General features: G+C 45.3%; 1 protein-coding gene across 8 annotated transcripts in view; it reads left to right on the top strand.

Annotated features, from left to right (window-relative positions):
- The window catches only part of SOCS7 (suppressor of cytokine signaling 7), a 58369-nt gene that overhangs the window by 33029 nt on the left and 7030 nt on the right, over nucleotides 1–18310 (top strand). For 6 of the 8 annotated variants that reach the window (XM_015119485.3, XM_015119483.3, XM_015119484.3 and 3 more), the window contains 2 exons: nucleotides 15079–15214; nucleotides 15619–15769. In XM_015119485.3, the coding sequence (XP_014974971.2) occupies nucleotides 15079–15214; nucleotides 15619–15739 (257 nt within the window). In that variant the 3' untranslated portion in view covers nucleotides 15740–15769. Of the gene's footprint in view, nucleotides 1–5130; nucleotides 5409–15078; nucleotides 15215–15618; nucleotides 16750–18310 lie in introns of those variants that run through there. The other 2 variants (XR_013406612.1, XR_013406613.1) reach the window with 2 other exon arrangements.

Here is an 18310-nt window from a genome sequence, read left to right on the forward strand (position 1 = left end):
CCGCACCCGGCCGAATTGGACAGCTTTTTAAGGAAATTGGTTACTTCCTCTTTTGTAACGCTTGTTAAGTTTATAATTACTTGTTCAGTGACATGTCTTCCCTGTTTATCAGAGTTTCTCAGCTCAGCATTATTGACATTTTAGGCTGGACAGTTTTTTGTTGTGGGGTCTGTCCTGTGTATTGGAGGAAGCCCTAACTTTTGCCCACTAAATACCAGGAGCACTCACCCGCCCCCGCAAAGCTGTGACAATCAGGCCGGGCGCGGTGGCTCAAGCCTGTAATCCCAGCACTTTGGGAGGCCGAGACAGGCGGATCACAAGGTCAGGAGATCGAGACCATCCTGGCTAACACGGTGAAACCTCGTCTCTATTAAGAAATACAAAAAACTAGCCGGGCGAGGTGGCGGGCGCCTGTAGTCCCAGCTACTCGGGAGGCTGAGGCAGGAGAATGGCGTGAACCTGGGAGGCGGGGCTTGCAGTGAGCTGAGGTCCGGCCACTGCACTCCAGCCTGGGTGACAGAGCGAGACTCCGTCTCAAAAAAAAAAAAAACAAGCTGTGACAATCACATTATATCTCCATATGTCCCTGGGGGCCAAAATCATACCCAGTTGGGAACCATTGCTATATACCATAGTGGTTAAAAAGTACGGGTTCTGGATCCAGAGCACCAAGTGCTACCCCAGGTCCTGCCAGTTATTAGCTCTGTGATCTTAGGCATGAACTGAACCTCTCTTGCCTCAGTTTCCTCAACAGTAAAATGGGGATGATTATAGTACATAACTTATAGGGTTGTTTAGAGGAATGCAAGAATTAACTCATGTAAAATATTTAAGACAATGCCTGACACAGAGTAAGCACTCAACAGATGTTACTTTTCTCAGTGGTCTCTAAGATGTAGGTGCATAGGAAGTGTTTAAGGTGGTATCTCTGGTGTTCTCCTGGCCCTATAAAGGTGGTACTCAAGATATATGTGTTGAATGATACTCCGGGTGGCCCCTCAGATATCCTTGTGATATCCTTTGAGATGCCCTTTGTCGTTATTTTATCTTACCTATCTGATTGCCAGGTCATCCAGAGTAAGAACTGTCTTTCCTTTGCTCTATATTATTTTGAGATGGAGTCTTGCTTTGTAGTGCCCAGGCTGGAGTGCAGTGGCGCAATCTCGGCTCACCACAAACTCTGCCTCCTGGGTTCAAGCAATTCTCCTGAGTAGCTGGAATTACAGGCGCCCACCATCACGCCTGGCTAATTTTTTGTATTTTTTAGAGACGGGGTTTCACCGTGTTGGTCAGGCTGGTCTTGAACTCCTGACCTTAGGTGATCCACCCGCCTCAGCCTCCCAAAGTGCTGGGATTACAGGGGTGAGCCACCGCGCCCAGCCTGCTCTATATTATTTTGTATATTAGAACACTCAAACATTTGCTGATGAGGTATTAGGCATACTAAGAAGAGATTATTACACTTATGCTTGTGAAAGAAGGAAGCCAGGAGTCCTTTCCTGGGGATTTGTGACCAGTGTCCCTGGGCATCTCCCCAGTAAGTGGTTTGTCCTTATTTTATAGATACAGGGTCATGCCACTGATTGGGCTCCCCTCCTTGCTCTGGCTGCATGACCCCCTCCAGCAACACTGTAAGACTCCCTTGAGTGTATTTGCAAACTAGACTTATTCCTGGATTATTACCTTCTTTATGTGTATTTGTTTGGTATGCAGAATGATGTAATAAACCCTATGTATCCATCACCCAGCCCCAGCAACCATCAGCCCATGGCCACTCCTGCCCTGTTTGTATACCTGTCCACTTCTTCATTGCATACTAGTGTTTTGTTTTGTTTTTTTTTTTTTTGAGACGGAGTCTCGCTCTGCCGCCCAGGCTGGAGTGCAGTGGCCGGATCTCAGCTCACTGCAAGCTCCGCCTCCCGGGTTCACGCCATTCTCCTGCCTCAGCCTCCCGAGTAGTTGGGACTACAGGCGCCCGCCACCGCGCCCGGCTAGTTTTTTGTATTTTTTAGTAGAGACGGGGTTTCACCGTGTTAGCCAGGATGGTCTCGATCTCCTGACCTCGTGATCCGCCCGTCTCGGCCTCCCAAAGTGCTGGGATTACAGGCTTGAGCCACCGCGCCCGTCCTAGTGTTTTGTTTTTAAATATACTTTTGTTTTGTTTTGTTTTGAGACAGGGTCTCTGTCACTCAGGCTGGAGTATAGTAGTGCAGTCATGCCTTGGCCTCCCAGGCTCAAGTGATCCTTCCACCTCAGCCTCCCGAGTAGCTAGGACTACAGTCATGGGCCACCATGGTTGGCTAATTTTTCAATTTTTTTGTTGAGACAAGGTGTTTCTATGTTGCGCAGGCTGGTCATAAACTCCTGGGCTCAAGTGATCTTCCCTCCTCAGCCTTCCAAAGTGTTGAGATTACAGGCATGAACCACCATGCCCAGGTTCTTTTTTTTTTTCTTTGAGATGGAGTCTCCCTCTGTCACCCTGGCTGGAGTGCAGTGGTGCTCACTGCAACCAGCCACCTCCTGGGTTCAAGCGATTCTCCTGCCTCAGCCTCCTGAGTAGCTGGGATTACAGGCACACACCACCTGGCTAATTTTTTTTTTTTTTTTTTTGAGACGGAGTCTTGCTCTGTCGCCCAGGTTGGAGTGCAGTGGTGCAATCTTGGCTCACTGCAAGCTCCGCCTCCCGGGTTCATGCCATTCTCCTGCCTCAGCCTCCCGTGTGCTGGGACTACAGGCGCCCACCACCGCACCCGGCTAATTTTTTTTTTGTATTTTCAGTAGAGACGGGGTTTCACCGTGTTAGCCAGGATGGTCTCGATCTCCTGACCTCGTGATCCGCCCATCTCGGCCTCCCGAAGTGCTGGGATTACAGGAGTGAGCCACCGCGCCCGGCCTTAATTTTTTTATTTTTAGTAGAGACAGGGTTTTACCTTGTTGGTCAGGCTGGTCTTGAACTCCTGACTTCGTGATCCACCCGCCTCTGCCTCCCAAAGTGCTGGGATTACAGGCGTGAGCCACTGCACCCAGCTCTTTTTTTTTTTTTTTTTTTTTTTGAGACGGAGTTTTGCTCTTATTGTCCAGGCTAGAATGCAGTGGCACAATCTTGGCTCACTGCAATCTCCGCCTTCCGGTTTCAAGCCATTCTCCTGCCTCAGCCTCCCAAGTCACTGGGATTACAGGTGCCCGCCACCACGCCCAGCTAATTTTTTGTATTTTTAGTAGAGATGGGGTTTCATCATGTTGGTCAGGCTGGTCTCAAACTGCTGACCTTGTGATCCACCCGCCTCAGCCTCCCAAAGTGCTGGGATTACAGGTGTGAGCCACCAGGCCCGGCAGCACTTCTTTTTTAATTTGTAGTTTTCTTCCTCCATTTCTTTTTCCCTTTTTTTCTTGCAATTTATATATTTAAAATATTGTTCTGTCTGGAGTTTACCTATTGCATCTCCATGGCATTGTTTAATATGTTTCTCTGTCCTCTGAATTTTCTGTAAAATGGTAATTGAATCCAAAGGCTCACCCAATTTGGATTCGCTGTGGAGGGGGAGCGGCATGACAGCACTACTTCATCTGAATTTCTTTTCTTTCTTTTTTTTTTAATAAAATAGAAAACCACAAAAATCATATGCATGGTTTAATATTATTATTATTATTATTATTATTATTATTATTTTTGAGATGGAGTCTCACTTTGTTGCCCAGGCTGGAGTGCAGTGGTGCGATCTCGGCTCACTGCAAGCTCCGCCTCCCGGGTTCACGCCATTCTCCTGCCTCAGCCTCCCGAGTAGCTGGGACTACAGGCGCCCACCACCTCGCCCAGCTAGTTTTTTGTATTTTTTTTTTTTTTTTTTTTTTTTGAGACGGAGTCTCGCTCTGTCGCCCAGGCTGGAGTGCAGTGGCTGGATCTCAGCTCACTGCAAGCTCCGCCTCCCGGGTTCACGCCATTCTCCTGCCTCAGCCTCCGGAGTAGCTGGGACTACAGGCGCCCGCCACCTCGCCCGGCTAGTTTTTTGTATTTTTTAGTAGAGACGAGGTTTCACCATGTTAGCCAGGATGGTCTTGATCTTGTGACCTCGTGATCCGCCCGTCTCGGCCTCCCAAAGTGCTGGGATTACAGGCTTGAGCCACCGCGTCCGGCCGTTTTTTGTATTTTTTAGTAAAGACGGGGTTTCACCGTGTTAGCCAGGATGGTCTCAATCTCCTGACCTCGTGATCCACCCGTCTCGGCCTCCCAAAGTGCTGGGATTACAGGCGTGAGCCACAGTGCCCGGCTGGTTTAATATTATTATAAGATGAATAGCACTCAGGCAAAGGAACCAAAACTTTTCCAGATGCTCCAGAAATCCTTCCGTGTTCCCCATACTAATCTCTACAACTGTCTTTATAATAATCACTTCCTTTCATTTTTCCATGAATGCTTTTATCACCCAAATGTGTATCCCTGAGCACTATAGTTTGATGTTGCTCATTTAAAAAAATTTTCATATCGGGAGGCCGAGATGGGCGGATCACGAGGTCAGGAGATCGAGACCATCCTGGCTAACCCGGTGAAACCCCGTCTCTACTAAAAAATACAAAAAACTAGCCGGGCAAGGTGGCGGGCGCCTGTAGTCCCAGCTACTTGGGAGGCTGAGGCAGGAGAATGGCGTAAACCCGGGAGGTGGAGCTTGCAGTGAGCCGAGATCCCGCCACTGCACTCCAGCCCTGGGGACAGAGCGAGACTCCGTCTCAAAAAAAAAAAAAAAAAAAAAAAAAAAAAAAAAAAAAATTCATATCTTTTAAATCTCTTATTCTTGGATTTTTCTTTCATTTCCTTACAATTTACTTACTGAATAATTGGGCTGTTTGACCTGGAGAATTTCCCTGGATTTTACTAATTACATACTCTTGTTGGAGTTTAGCATGTTGTCCTGTCTTCTGTATTTCTTACAAATTAGCAGGAGTCTGATTCAAACTCAGGCTTGGCTGAACATATAATAGTAGTTCATGCCTAAAATCCCAGCACTTTGGGAGGTGAGGCAGGAGGATCGCTTAAACCCAGGAGTTCAAGACCTGCCTGGGCAACATGGTAAGACCCTGTCTTTACCAAAAAAATAAATTAAAAATTAGCCGAGGCTAGGCGCGGTGGCTCAGGCCTGTAATCCCAGCACTTTGGGAGGCCGAGGCAGGTGGATCACCTGAGGTCAAGAGTTTGAGACCAGCCTGGCCAACGTGGAGAAACCCCGTCTCTACTAAAAATATAAAAATTAGCCAGGCATAGTGACCCATACTTGTAATCCCAGCTACTTGGAAGGTTGAGGCAGGAGAATTGCCTGAACCCAGGAGGCGGAGATTGCAATGAGCCAAGATTGCGCCACAGCACTCCAGCCTGGGTGAAACAGGGAGGCTGTGTCTCAAAAAAAAAAAAAAAAGCCAGGAGGCTGAGGCAGGGTAATCGCTTGAGTTCATGATGTCAAAGCCACACTGAGCTGTGTTCATGCCACTGCACTCTAGCCTGGGCGACAGAATGAGACTGTATCTCAAAAACAAACAAAAAAACTGAGGCTTGATCCTTTTAGCAAGATTATATAGGCAGTATTTGGCATGCCCATAGGAAACACATGATGTCTGGTTGTGTCTCTTTTTGTGATCTTAGCAGCTGTTCATTGGGAGTTGCAAAATCATGATACTCTGATTTTATCACTTTTTATTTATTAGATGGAATAGTTTTTTAGAGACATTTCTCCTCAACTATTATTTACCAAATTCATATAGAAAAAGCAGGATAAATGCTTGATTCTTTTTCTTTATTTACTAATTTTCAAGATAATGAATTGGTTCCCTATCATCCTTTGAAGGTGATCATTTAAAAAATTATAATTAATGGCCGGGCGCGGTGGCTCACGCCTGTAATCCCAGCCCTTTGGGAGGCTGAGGCGGGTGGATCATGAGGTCAGGAGATTGAGACTATCCTGGCTAACACGATGAAACCCAGTCTTTACTAAAAATACAAAAAATTAGCCGGACCTGGTGGCGGGCGCCTGTTGTCCCAGCTACTCGGGAGGCCGAGGCAGGAGAATGGCATGAACCCGGGAGGCAGAGCTTGCAGTGAGCTGAGATCATGCCACTGCACTCCAGCCTGGGCAACAGAGCAAGACTCGGTCTCAAAAAAAAAAAAAAAAAGAAAAATAATATATATTTTTTATCATATATATATATATGTGATTAATTCAGCGAGGTGCAGTGACTCACGCCTGTAATCCAACACTTTGGGAGGCCAAGGCAGTTGGATCACCTGAGGTCAGGAGTTGGAGACCAGCCTGGCCAATATGGCAAAACCTTGTCTCTACTAAAAATATAAAAAATTAGCTGGGCATGGTGGCATGTGCCTGTAATCCCAGCTGCTTGGGAGGCAGGGGCAGAAGAATCGCTTGAACTCAGGAGTCATAGGTTGCAGTGAGCCGAGATCGCGCCACTGTACTCTAGCCTGGGTGACAGAGAGACACTGTGTCTCAAAAATATGTATATATATATTTTATATAAATATATATAAAATTCATGGAATTAAACATACTTAATGGCTTGCTTTCTTTTTTTTTTTTTGAGACAGAGTCTCGCTCTGTCACCCAGGCTAGAGTGCAGTGGCACAATCTCAGCTCACTGCAACCTCCAACTCCCGGGTTCGAGTGATTCTCCTGCCCCACCCTCCCATGTAGCTGAGATTACAGGCACGTGCCACCACGCCTGGCTAATTTTTTTGTATTTTTAGTAGAGATGGGGTTTCGCTATGTTGGCCAGGCTGGTCTTGAACTCAGGTGATCCAGCTGCCTCGGCCTCCCACAGTGCTAGGATTATAGGCATAGGTGTGAACCACTGTGCCTGGCCCACTTACTGGCTTTTAATTCATTACAGTTACAATTATTGAAGCTCGTATTGTCTCACCTTTGGCCAGCAGAAGGCTCTTCATGTTGGGGTATTTCTTTTTCCCTCTCTCCCTCCCTTCCTTCCTTGCTTTTATCTAACAATTTTATTGAGATATAATTCACATAACATGCAATTCACCCATCTAAAATGTGTCATTCAAAGCCAAGGAAGGTAGATTGCTTGAGCCTAAGGGTTCAAGTCCAGCCTGGGCAACATGGCACGAAACCCCATCTTGATTAAAAAAAAAAAAAAAAGGCCGGGCGCGGTGGCTCAAGCCTGTAATCCCAGCACTTTGGGAGGCCAAGACGGGCGGATCACGAGGTCAGGAGATCGAGACCATCCTGGCTAACACGGCGAAACCCCGTCTCTACTAAAAACACACAAAAAAAATTAGCCGGGCGAGGTGGCGGCGCCTGTGGTCCCAGCTACTCGGGAGGCTGAGGCAGGAGAATGGCGGGAACCCGGGAGGCGGAGCTTGCAGTGAGCTGAGATCTGGCCACTGCACCCCAGCCTGGGCGACAGAGCGAGACTCCGTCTCAAAAAAAAAAAAAAAAAACCATAAATTAGCTAGGAGCGGTGGTGAGCACCTGCAGTCCCAGTTCCAGCTACTCAGGAGGCCAACGCAGGAGAATTGCTTGAACCCAGGAGGCAGAGGTTGCAGTGAGCTGAGAACACACCACTGCACTTCATCCTGGGCAACAGAACAAGACTGTGTCTCAAGAAAGAGAAAAAATACTGTGCAATTCAGTGGTTTTTAGTATATTCACAGAGTTGTACAACAATCACCACAATCAATTTTAGAATGTTTTCATCACACCAAAATGAAAACCTCAGACTATTAGCAGTTACTCCCTATTCCCTCTACCTCCTGGCCCCTACCAACCACTGATCTGTTTTCCGTTTCTATGGATTTGACTATTTGGTACATTTCACATAAATGGAATCATACAATATTTTTATGTCTTGTTTCTTTTACTTAGCATAATGTTTTCAAAGTTCACCAGTGTCATAGCATGTGTCAGCACTGCATTCCTTTTTATGACTGAGTAACATTCCACTCTGGATATACCACATTTTGTTTCTCCATTCTTTAGGTCGTTTGCACTTTTTGGCTATTATGAGATAAATAATGCTGCTTTGAACATTCATGTACAGCTGTTTATGTGAATATCTTTTCACTTCTCTTGGATATATTCCTAGGCATGAAATTGCTGGGTCACATGGTAATCCCATGTTTAACCCCATGCCAGACTCCCAAAACAACTGCACCCAAGATTTTGTTATTGTCCATCTTTTTGAATATAGCCATCCTAGTGAGTATGAAGTGGTATTTCATTGTGGTTTTGATTTGCATTGCCCTAATGACTAATGATGTTAACATCTTTTCATCTGCTTATTGGCTACTGTGTGTCTCTTCACATCCTTTGCTCATTTTGTAATTGAGCTGTTTGTCTTCTTATTGAGTTATGAGTTCTTCACAGGCTGGGGATGGTGCCTATAAGCCCAGTACTTAGGGAGGCCAGGGCAAGAGGATTGCTTGAGCCCAGGAGCTCAAGACCTGCCTGGGCAAGACAGGGAGACACTGTCTCTACAAAAAATTTAAAACTTAGCCCAGTGTGGTAGTGCATGCCTGTCGTCCCAGCTACTTGGAAGACTGAGATGGGAAGATTGCTTGAGCCCAGGAGGTGGAGGTTGCAGTGAGCCAAGATCACGCCACTGCACTCCAGCTTTTATTTTATCTCAAAATAGATAAATAGATAAATAAAGTTCTTTATATATTCTAGATACAAGTCCCTTGTCAGATGTGATTTACAAATATTTTCTCCCATTCTGTGGGTTGTCTTTTTACTTTCTTGATGGTATTCTTTGAAGCATGAAGGATTTTGATGAGTTCCTATTCTTACTTACCTGTTTTTTTGTTTTTTTTTTTTTTTTTTGCTTGTTATATTTAGAAAAGTTTGCCTAACCAAAGGCAATGGAGCTTAATGCCTATATTTTCTTCTAGGAGACTTAAACTTTTAGCTTTTACATTAGGTCTACTATCCATTTTGAGTTAATTTTTGTTTTTTCTTTTTTTTTTGTTTGGTGTGTGTGTGTATATATATATATATATATATAGAGAGAGAGAGAGAGAGAGAGAGAGAGGGAGAGAGACTCTTTCTCTGTCACCCAGGCTGGAGTGCAGTGGCACAATCTTGGCTCACCGCAACCTCTGCCTCCTGGCCTCAAGTGATCCTCCCACCTCAGCCGCCCAAAGAGCTGGGATTACAGGTGTGAGCCACTGTACCCAGCCTTGAATTTTTGTGTATGGCATGAGAAAGGAGTCCAACTTTACTCTTTTTATTCAGTTCTAGCACCATTTTTTGAAAAGATATTCTTTCCCCATTGAATTGTCTTGGCATCCTTGTTGAAATCAGTTGATTGTAACTGTGAAGGTTAATTTCCAGACTCAGTTCTATTCCATTGAGCTGTATGTCCATCCTTATGCCATTGCTGTCTTGATTCCTATAGTTTTGTAGTAAGTTTTGAGATGGAAAAGTGTGAGTCTTCCAACTTTGTTGTTTTTCAAGATGGTTTTGGCTATTTTGGATTTCTTGCATTTCCATATGAATTTTAGGATCAGATTGTCAATTTCTGCAAAGAAGCCTACTGAGATTTTAATACCCTGGTGTTGGCAAGAGTGTGGAGTTGAGTCTGTACATCAATTTGGGGAGTATTGACATGTCAACAATATTAAGTCTTCTGATCCATGGACATAGGCTGTCTTTCTGCTTATTTAGGTCTTTTTAAAACTCTGAACAATGTTTTGTATTTTTTCTTTTGTTTGTCCGTCCTTCCTTCCTTCCTTCCTTCCTTCCTTCCTTCCTTCCTTCCTTCCTTCCTTCCTTCCTTCCTTATCTTTCTTTCTGTCTTTCAGTCTTTTTTTTTTGTCCCACTATCATCCAGTCTGGTGTGCAGTGGTGCCATCATGGCTCACTACAACCTCTACCTCCCTGGCTCAATCTGCCCTCCACTTCAGCCTCCTGTGTAGCTGGGACTATAGGCGCACACAACCATGCTCGGCTAATCTTTATATTTTTAGTAGAGATGTGGTCTCACCACGTTGCCCAGGCTGGTCTCTAACCCTTTGGCTCAAGCCATCCACCTGTCTCCGCCTCCCAAAGTGCTGGAATTATAGGTATGAGCCACTGTGCCTGGCCCGTATTTTTTCATAATATAAGTTTTGTACTTCTTCTGTTAAATTTATTTTTTAGCATTTGTTTTTGATCCTATTGTAAATTGCTTTCTTAATTTTAATTATTTTTGAATTTTGGATTTTTTATAGCTAGAATATAGAAATTTAATTGCTTTTTGCATATTCATCTTATATCCTGTAACCTTGCATAACTCATTTTTTAGTTATAACATGTATTTCTTTTCAAATTTTGAAATAACATGTATGTGATAAAAAGGTCAAATAGTACCCAAGGGAATATAAGGAAAAGTGAATCTTCTGCCCTCTCACCCCTGCTCCCACTAAACTAAACTATTGTTTAGTTTTTCTTAAGCTGTTTCAAGCTGAAGAAAGGAGTGGGATATTAAAAAACAGTACTTCACTGTTAGCTAAATATCTTTTTTGTAGACAGGGTCTTACTCCATAACCCAGCTGGAGCGCAGTGGTGCAATCATAGCTCACTGCAGCCTCAGCCTCCTGGGCTCAAGCAGTCCTCCCACTTCAGCCTCCTGAGTAGCTGGGACCACAGGTGTGCACCACCATGCCTGGCTAATTTTTTTAATTTTAATTTTTGTAGAGGTAAGGTCTCCCTATGTTGCCCAGGCCAATCTTGAACTCATGGGCTCAAGCAATCCTCCCACCTCAGCCTCCCAAAGTGCTGGGATTACAGGCGTGAGCCACCGCACTGGGCCGCCTTTTACTATTGCCCTTGTGCTTATTTTTTTCTTTTTGAAGGATTATATATAAGTCAACTAGACTCCCTAGTTTATTCTATTTTTACTTATACTGTTAAGAAAATGAGACTTGGAATGTGAAACAGATGTGATTCCTGATCTGATTCTGTCTTCAGGGGACAGAAAAACCTTTGGTGTGGCAGAAAGACGTGGGTGTTTGGGTGTTTATACCTGGAAGAGATTTCTTACCCCTAACATGGTCTTTGTTGAGACAAATGAAAAATAGTGCATGGCTACAGACTAGGTTTGTGCCCATGAGGACTGGAAGAAAGTTACTGATGATTAATGTTTGACTTTACCCTTACTCTTTTAACCCCAGTTGGGTCTTATCCTGGATTCTTTCTATTTTTAACTGCTTCTGTTAGCATGCTTTAAATGTGAGAGTTTTAATCGTTTTCTGCGCTTGTGGGCAAACAGTAAATGGTCAGATAAACACCAGAGAATATCAGAAAATTAACAGGTTTCAAATTGCTATTTGTAAACCTAAAGGCTACAAGTAATATGATTAAATAGGCAAGTATATGTGGTCATTAAAATTTAAGTAGGCAAACAATCAGATAATTGTATGTTGTATATTATCCTGATCTCTTTCAGCACAGTGTTATCTTTGGGAATAAATTATTAGATATATAAATTACTTTTATCTCTGAAACATCATGTTGAGTTTACCAATATTACAGCCAACCCCCCAAAGCTTTCTGTTTGCCATAGTTTAATTTACTAAAGAATATATAAATACCAGTGCAGGACAGGACAAATTCAAAGAGGCATTTGAACCCAAAATTATTTCTTAAAACCGCTTGAGTTAAATATATTCAAGGAAAAATTCACATATGAGTTCTTTTTCTTTTCTTTTAATTGAGAGGACCAACCATGTGGCTGGAGGAGAGCAGTAGGGCTTCAAAATACAAGACTTAGTTTTGAAGGGGTGGGAGTGCCAGGCAGAGGACTAGGAGAGGCTGGTCATGAACCAGAGTGCTGTGTCCTGGACAACCTCCTTGTTAGATGGGCAGACGTGTAGGCACTCTAGAGACCCTCCTGGAGAACCCTGCTGAGAGGTTCCTCAGCTATGGTAGAGCCACCGATAATTCTTCCTTAGGGCAGGTGTTCAAGGCAGGCCGACTTTATTGGCTCCATGCCACAGCAAGTTCTCTAAGCTCAGTGGGCCTCAGTTTCTTTATATGTGAAATGGGGATGGTGGTGTTTGCCTCAAAGTATAGTTTTAAAGACTAAATAAGTTATCATTATTACTATTATTTTTTTTAGAGACAGGGTCATGCTCTGTTACCCAGGCTGGAGTGCAGCAGTGCAATCTTGGCTCACTGTAGCCTCGAGTTCCTGGCCTCAAGTGATCTTTCCTCCTTGGTCTCCCAAAGTACTAGGATTACAGGCATGTGCCACTGCACCTAGCCTGAGTATGTTTTTAAGATGAGCTTACTTGCTCAGTAACAATAAAATAATATATTTTGATTTCTTTTTTTTTTTTTCCCCCCAGAAAGTCTGTTGTCAGGGATCATGAAAAAGCTTTGGGATGCAGTGTGCAAGCTTTCATTTGTTTTGTTTTCATGCCTTCAAACAAAATTTTAAAACTATCTGGGCCGGGCATGGTGGCTCACACCTGTAATCCCAGCACTTTGGGAGGCTGAGGCAGGTGGATCACCCGAGGTCAGGAGTTCGAGACCAACCTAGCCAACATGGTGAAACCCCGTCTCTACTAAAAATACAAATATTAGCTGGGCATGTTGGTGGGCACCTGTAATCCCAGCTACTCGGGAGGCTAAGGCAGGAGAATCGCTTGAACCTAGGAGTTGGAGCTTGCAGTGAGCCGAAATCACGCCACTGCACTCCAGCCTGGGCGACAAGGGCAAGATGCCGTCTTAAACAAACAAATAAACAAAAAACCTGTTTGAACTTAAACCCCAATAATAGTAGATATTTTATTTTCCAATCAGTTGTGTCTACAGAATTGTCTACAGAATGTCTTTTGATATGACAATGGCTGAGAATTCTTTGACAGGTTTTACAACTCAGATTCTTTCTCAGAGAATCTTGTTTACCTTCCATAGCCCCTTTGTTTATTGAAAACAAAATATTCTGGCCGGGCGCGGTGGCTCAAGCCTGTAATCCCAGCACTTTGGGAGGCCGAGACGGGTGGATCACGAGGTCAGGAGATCGAGACCATCCTGGCTAACACGGTGAAACCCCGTCTCTACTAAGAAATACAAAAAACTAGCCGGGCGAGGTGTCGGGCGCCTGTAGTCCCAGCTACTTGGGAGGCTGAGGCCGGAGAATGGCGTGAACCCGGGAGGCGGAGCTTGCAGTGAGCTGAGATCGTGCCACTGCACTCCAGCCTGGGCTACAGAGTGAGACTCCGTCTCAAAAAAAAAAAAAAAAAAAGAAAACAAAATATTCTTAGTTCCCTTGAACCCCAGTGTTCCTGCCATTCTGGATGTCTCTGTGCTGTGGCGTGGGGCCCTTTTTGGGGTGGGATTCCCCAGCACATAGCCTGCTAATACATAAGGAGGTGGTACTCCCATTGAGTCTATTTGGCATCAATCAGCAGGCAGGTTTGCACTGAGTAGTACTAAACCCAGCTTGCCCAAGTTATTGTGGTGGTTGTTCTTTTAAAAGCATCATCTTTTTTTGGTTTCCTGGCCTAAAATTTCAGAAGCAGGAAGTGGGGGTTGTGGATGGTGAGTATAAGAGGGGCTAAACCTGATTGTCCTGGCTTGAAGTAATAGCGGGAATAATAGATTTGTCAACTTTGATCCCAGCTGTTACCTTCTACTTACCAGCCTCTCTGCTGAACCAGTTGGAATTTGGTGGGGACTCCTCTGAACGGCTTTTCTGAGTCCTCACTCTCAGGATACTAGTAGATGTGTCCAACAAGTATCTCCCATTCCCAGCAGGGATCCTTTTGATTCTTGGCCTTCCCAAGAGCCTCAGGCCTGGGACTGGCCACTTGGGTCAAGCAGTGTCTCTAGTTTGGCATCATTGGACTACTCCAAGGAGCAGGACTCTCAGCTGTTATGAGTGATGCTAGGAGCCAGGCACAGTGGCTCACGCCTATAATTCTAGCACTTTGGGAGGCCGAGGCAGGTGGATTGCTTGAGCCCAGGAGTTTGAGACTAGCCTGGGCAACACAGGGAACCCCCGTCTCTACTAAAAATACAAAAATTAGCTGGGTACAGTGGCATGCACCTGTGGTCCCAGCTACTCAGGAGGCTGAGGCAGGAGGATTTCTTGAGTCTGGGAGGTCAAGGCTGCAGTGAGCTGAGATTGGGCCACTGCACTCCAGCCTGGGTGACAGAACGAGACCCTGTCTCCAAAAAAAAAAAAAAAAAAAAAAAAAACCAGGCCGGGCGCAGTGGCTCACGCTTGTAATCCCAGCACTTTGGGAGGCCAAGGCAGGTGGATCACCTGAGGTCGGGAGTTCAAGACCAGCCTGACCAACATGGAGAAACCCCATCTCTACTAAAAATACAAAATTAGCCGGGGTGGTGGCACATGCCTGTAATCCCAGCTACTCGGGAGGCTGAGGCAGGAGAATCGCTTGAACCCGGGAGGCGGAGGTTGCGGTGAGCCGAGATCGCGCCATTGCACTCCAGCCTGGGCAAAAAGAGCAAAACTCTCAGGCCGGGCGGGGTGGCTCAAGCCTGTAATCCCAGCACTTAATCCCAGCACTTTGGGAGGCCGAGACGGGCAGATCACGAGGTCAGGAGATCGAGACCATCCTGGCTAACACGGTGAAACCCCGTCTCTACTAAAAATAATACCAAAAAAACTAGCTGGGCGAGGTGGCGGGCGCCTGTAGTCCCAGCTACTCGGGAGGCTGAGGCAGGAGAATGGCGTAAACCCGGGAGACGGAGCTTGCAGTGAGCTAAGATCCGGCCACTGCACTCCAGCCTGGGTGACAGAGTGAGACTCTGTCTCACAAAAAAAAAAAAAAAAAAGCGAAACTCTGTCTCAAAAAAAAAAAAAAACCACTCACACACACAAAAGTGATGCTAGGGAGGCCTTTGGCAGAGAATAGACTTCCTTAAGTGTGAAGGTGGTGGTGGTTCTTCTGGAAATGGAAATCAACAGCCCTTTGTGGAGGGGCTTTTGCACAGAATACATATATGAACCATAAAGAAGTCCCATTTCCCCTCCCTAGGTTCTCTTCATACAAGAAATGGTAGTTAGCTCCATTGTTTCTCTGAATATTTTTCTTTGTTTTCTTTCTTGAAGGACTGCCACCAACTCCTGTCCAGCTGCTCTATCCAGTGTCCCGATTCAGCAATGTCAAATCCCTCCAGCACCTTTGCAGATTCCGGATACGACAGCTCGTCAGGATAGATCACATCCCAGATCTCCCACTGCCTAAGTACAATGGGGTTCTTAGGGTTGGGACAGGAATGAGTAAGGGGGTTGTGGGGAGGTAACAAATGTCAGTGAGGCCTGCAAGCTACCTTCACAGGCAGAGTCTGGCATAAAATATTTGCAGACATCATTCTTTCACATTTCTTGTGTCTTAGCACCTAACTTTAGAACTGTCATATTGCAGCCAGAGGGAGGAAGGTGTGTGTGTCAGCCTCCCTTCTGCAGTCTCTGTGAAGAATAGAGTAGAAGTGGTAAGGGTAAGGAAGACAGAACTATAATAACTGAGAAAATGGGAATTGTGTTAGGTCTCTACCATGTAGGGAATGAAGAAGAGTTGAACAAAGGAGTTACTTCTTTTATATTTTGCATAAAAACCTTTTGTGTATATCCCTCATTTGTTTTTCACAGACCTCTGATCTCTTATATCCGAAAGTTCTACTACTATGATCCTCAGGAAGAGGTATACCTGTCTCTAAAGGAAGCGCAGCTCATTTCCAAACAGAAGCAAGAGGTGGAACCCTCCACGTAGCGAGGGGCTCCCTGCTGGTCGCCACCAAGGGTATGAGCTCTCCGCCTCACTGCCCAGCCACATTTCTTACTGGGCAGTCATCATCATGCATTGAGCCTTGGGCCCCCTCCCTGCATCTCCCAACATGGGTAGCCCCGATCCAAGCATTTGCCCATAGAATGACAAGATCTGACTGTGGAGTCCCCAAGGGGCACACACCCCATTTGGGAGGAAAGCAGACAGACATGAAAGCAGATTGCCAGGAAATGTGCAAGCTAATCACTGATTGTGAGCAAGGAGGGGGACACCCAAGTGTAGCTAAGAGTGCGGCCTCTGGCAAGGAGAGGGTAATTGAAAAAAATAAAAAGAAGAGTGCAGCCTCCTCTCATACGGACTTGGGCTGATCTCCCTGATACCACACAATTGGCATATAAAGCAGGAAGCTAAAGGGAAAGGAAACTTCATCAAAGAGAACACAAACATGCCTTTAATTGCAACAGGCATGCACTTGAGTGAGACTCCACCATGTCCCACAGCTTGGAATATGGGGATGAAGAAAAACAGCCCACTCTTCTATTTAGAGTTCCATTTGGGCCATTACAAAGTAAATTGTTGAAGAGAATAAGTGAATTAACTAAGGAATTCATTTATCTACGAGGCTCTTCTCCCATCATTACACAGTTCTACTCATTTATTTTCCCATAAAATATCTTGCAATACTGGTTTGTGCAGATGAATTCCAATTAGTCTTTTAAATTGCACTAAATTGAACATTGTGGGGCCAAGTTCCTGAGTAGGGAACACAATTGCCAGGGAGCCGTGACTTTGGTGGTGGTGGTGAAAAGCAAGATTGACTGCCAGTGTGCAATGACTGCTTTCTTCTGGTGTGAATCCTGGAGTAGATGTACAGTCTCATCATTTCTTCAATTATATGCAAATTCTATGCCTTTGGAAGTGACTAAACATCTAATGTCTGGTGTCTAGGTGGATTTCTCTGCATGATGGCTTTGCACTTGAGATTAGGCTGAGAGGTAGAGAGAGCACTAGGGAGGTCCACCTACCTGACTACCCTTGAAGAGTAATTAGGCCATTCAGTTAGAGGACCATGTCTGTGGGTGCAGTGCTGTAGAAGAACCCACATAAACAGGGAGCACATTCAGAGGAGGGCCTTGTAGCATTGGAGAGCTCAAACTTCATCATATAGGAATAAATGGCCTAGAAAGAAATGTGATTAACCGGGAGCATGGAGGTTTTAGGGAGGGATAGCTGAAAGATGCATTTGATGGGTTTTCCTGAGAAAGAGAGTGATTAACTTCCTCTCTGTGGTTCCAGTGGGGAGGAAGTTCAGCATTACCCTTATTCTTTGCCACAGGCAACAATCCTGATGTCACAGCAAAAAGAGATCCTGAGGGTTCAGTTCAAACCTTTGCCAGTGCATGACTGCTCCCAACACTCAAGACAAGTGGCTCCCCACCGGCCTGTTCCTGATCATGCCACACCCTTTCCAGCTGAGGCAGGGCCTTTATACCTCTAGGTCCCCTTGCCCAGAATGCTCTGCTCCAAGGCCTTCCCATATCACAGCAAAAAGAGACATGGACAAGGACCAAAATGAATGTAAGTTACAAGGAACTAGATTTCAGTCCAACTTTAGAAGAACGTTTTTAGCAGAGAAGTCCAAACCTGGGATGCTTTTCCTCAAGAGCTTCCATTCAGCAGATAGCTGTATATTTGTGTTTGTTCGGCACCCAGTGTGAATTGAGAATAGAGTGCTGAGCAAAGCAAAGGCCCTGTTCTCACTAAGCTTCCCTTCTAAGGAAAGACAGGCAACAAACACGAACATAAATGAATGGGCTAATTTCAGGTGACTGTACAGTGTTGTGAGGAAAATAAAACTGGGTAAAGTTTAGTGATTAGTAGTGGGGTACTCCTCAAGTTTAGATAGTCAGGGAGAGACTTGCAAGGAGGTGCCATTTCAGCTGAAACCCGAATATCAAGGAGCCAGCCATGGGAGTGCCTTGGAGCAGAACATTCTGGGCAAGGGGACCTAGAGGTATAAAGGCCCTGCCTCAGCTGAGAGGGACATGGCATGATCAGGAACAGGCCAGTGGGTAGCCATTTGTCTTGAGTGTTGGGGGCAGTCATATATTGGCAAAGGTTTGAACTGAACTCCCAGGATCCCTTTTTGCTGTGACATCAGGATTGATGCCTGTAGCAAAGAATAAGCGTAATGCTGAACTTGCTCCTGCTGTAGACCCTAGGAGCCCTGGAAAGGGGGGATGTAACACTTCCCAAGGGAAAGGTCTTTTTTTTTTTTTTTTTTGAGATGGGGTTTTGCTCTTGTTGCCCAGGCTGGAGCACGATGGTGTGATCTTGGCTCACTGCAACCTCCATCTCCTGGGTTCAAGCAATTCTCACACCTCAGCCTCCCAAGTAGCTGGGATTACAGGTGTGCACCACCACACCCAGCTAATTTTGTATTTTTAGTAGAGATGGTGTTTCTCCATGTTCATCAGGTGGGTCTCGAACTCCTGACCTCACTCGAGTGATCCACCCACCTTGGCCTCCCAAAGTTCTGGGATTACAGGCATGAGC

Source organism: Macaca mulatta, chromosome 16, assembly GCF_049350105.2.
Source record: "Macaca mulatta isolate MMU2019108-1 chromosome 16, T2T-MMU8v2.0, whole genome shotgun sequence".
Taxonomy (NCBI): Eukaryota; Metazoa; Chordata; class Mammalia; order Primates; family Cercopithecidae; genus Macaca; species Macaca mulatta.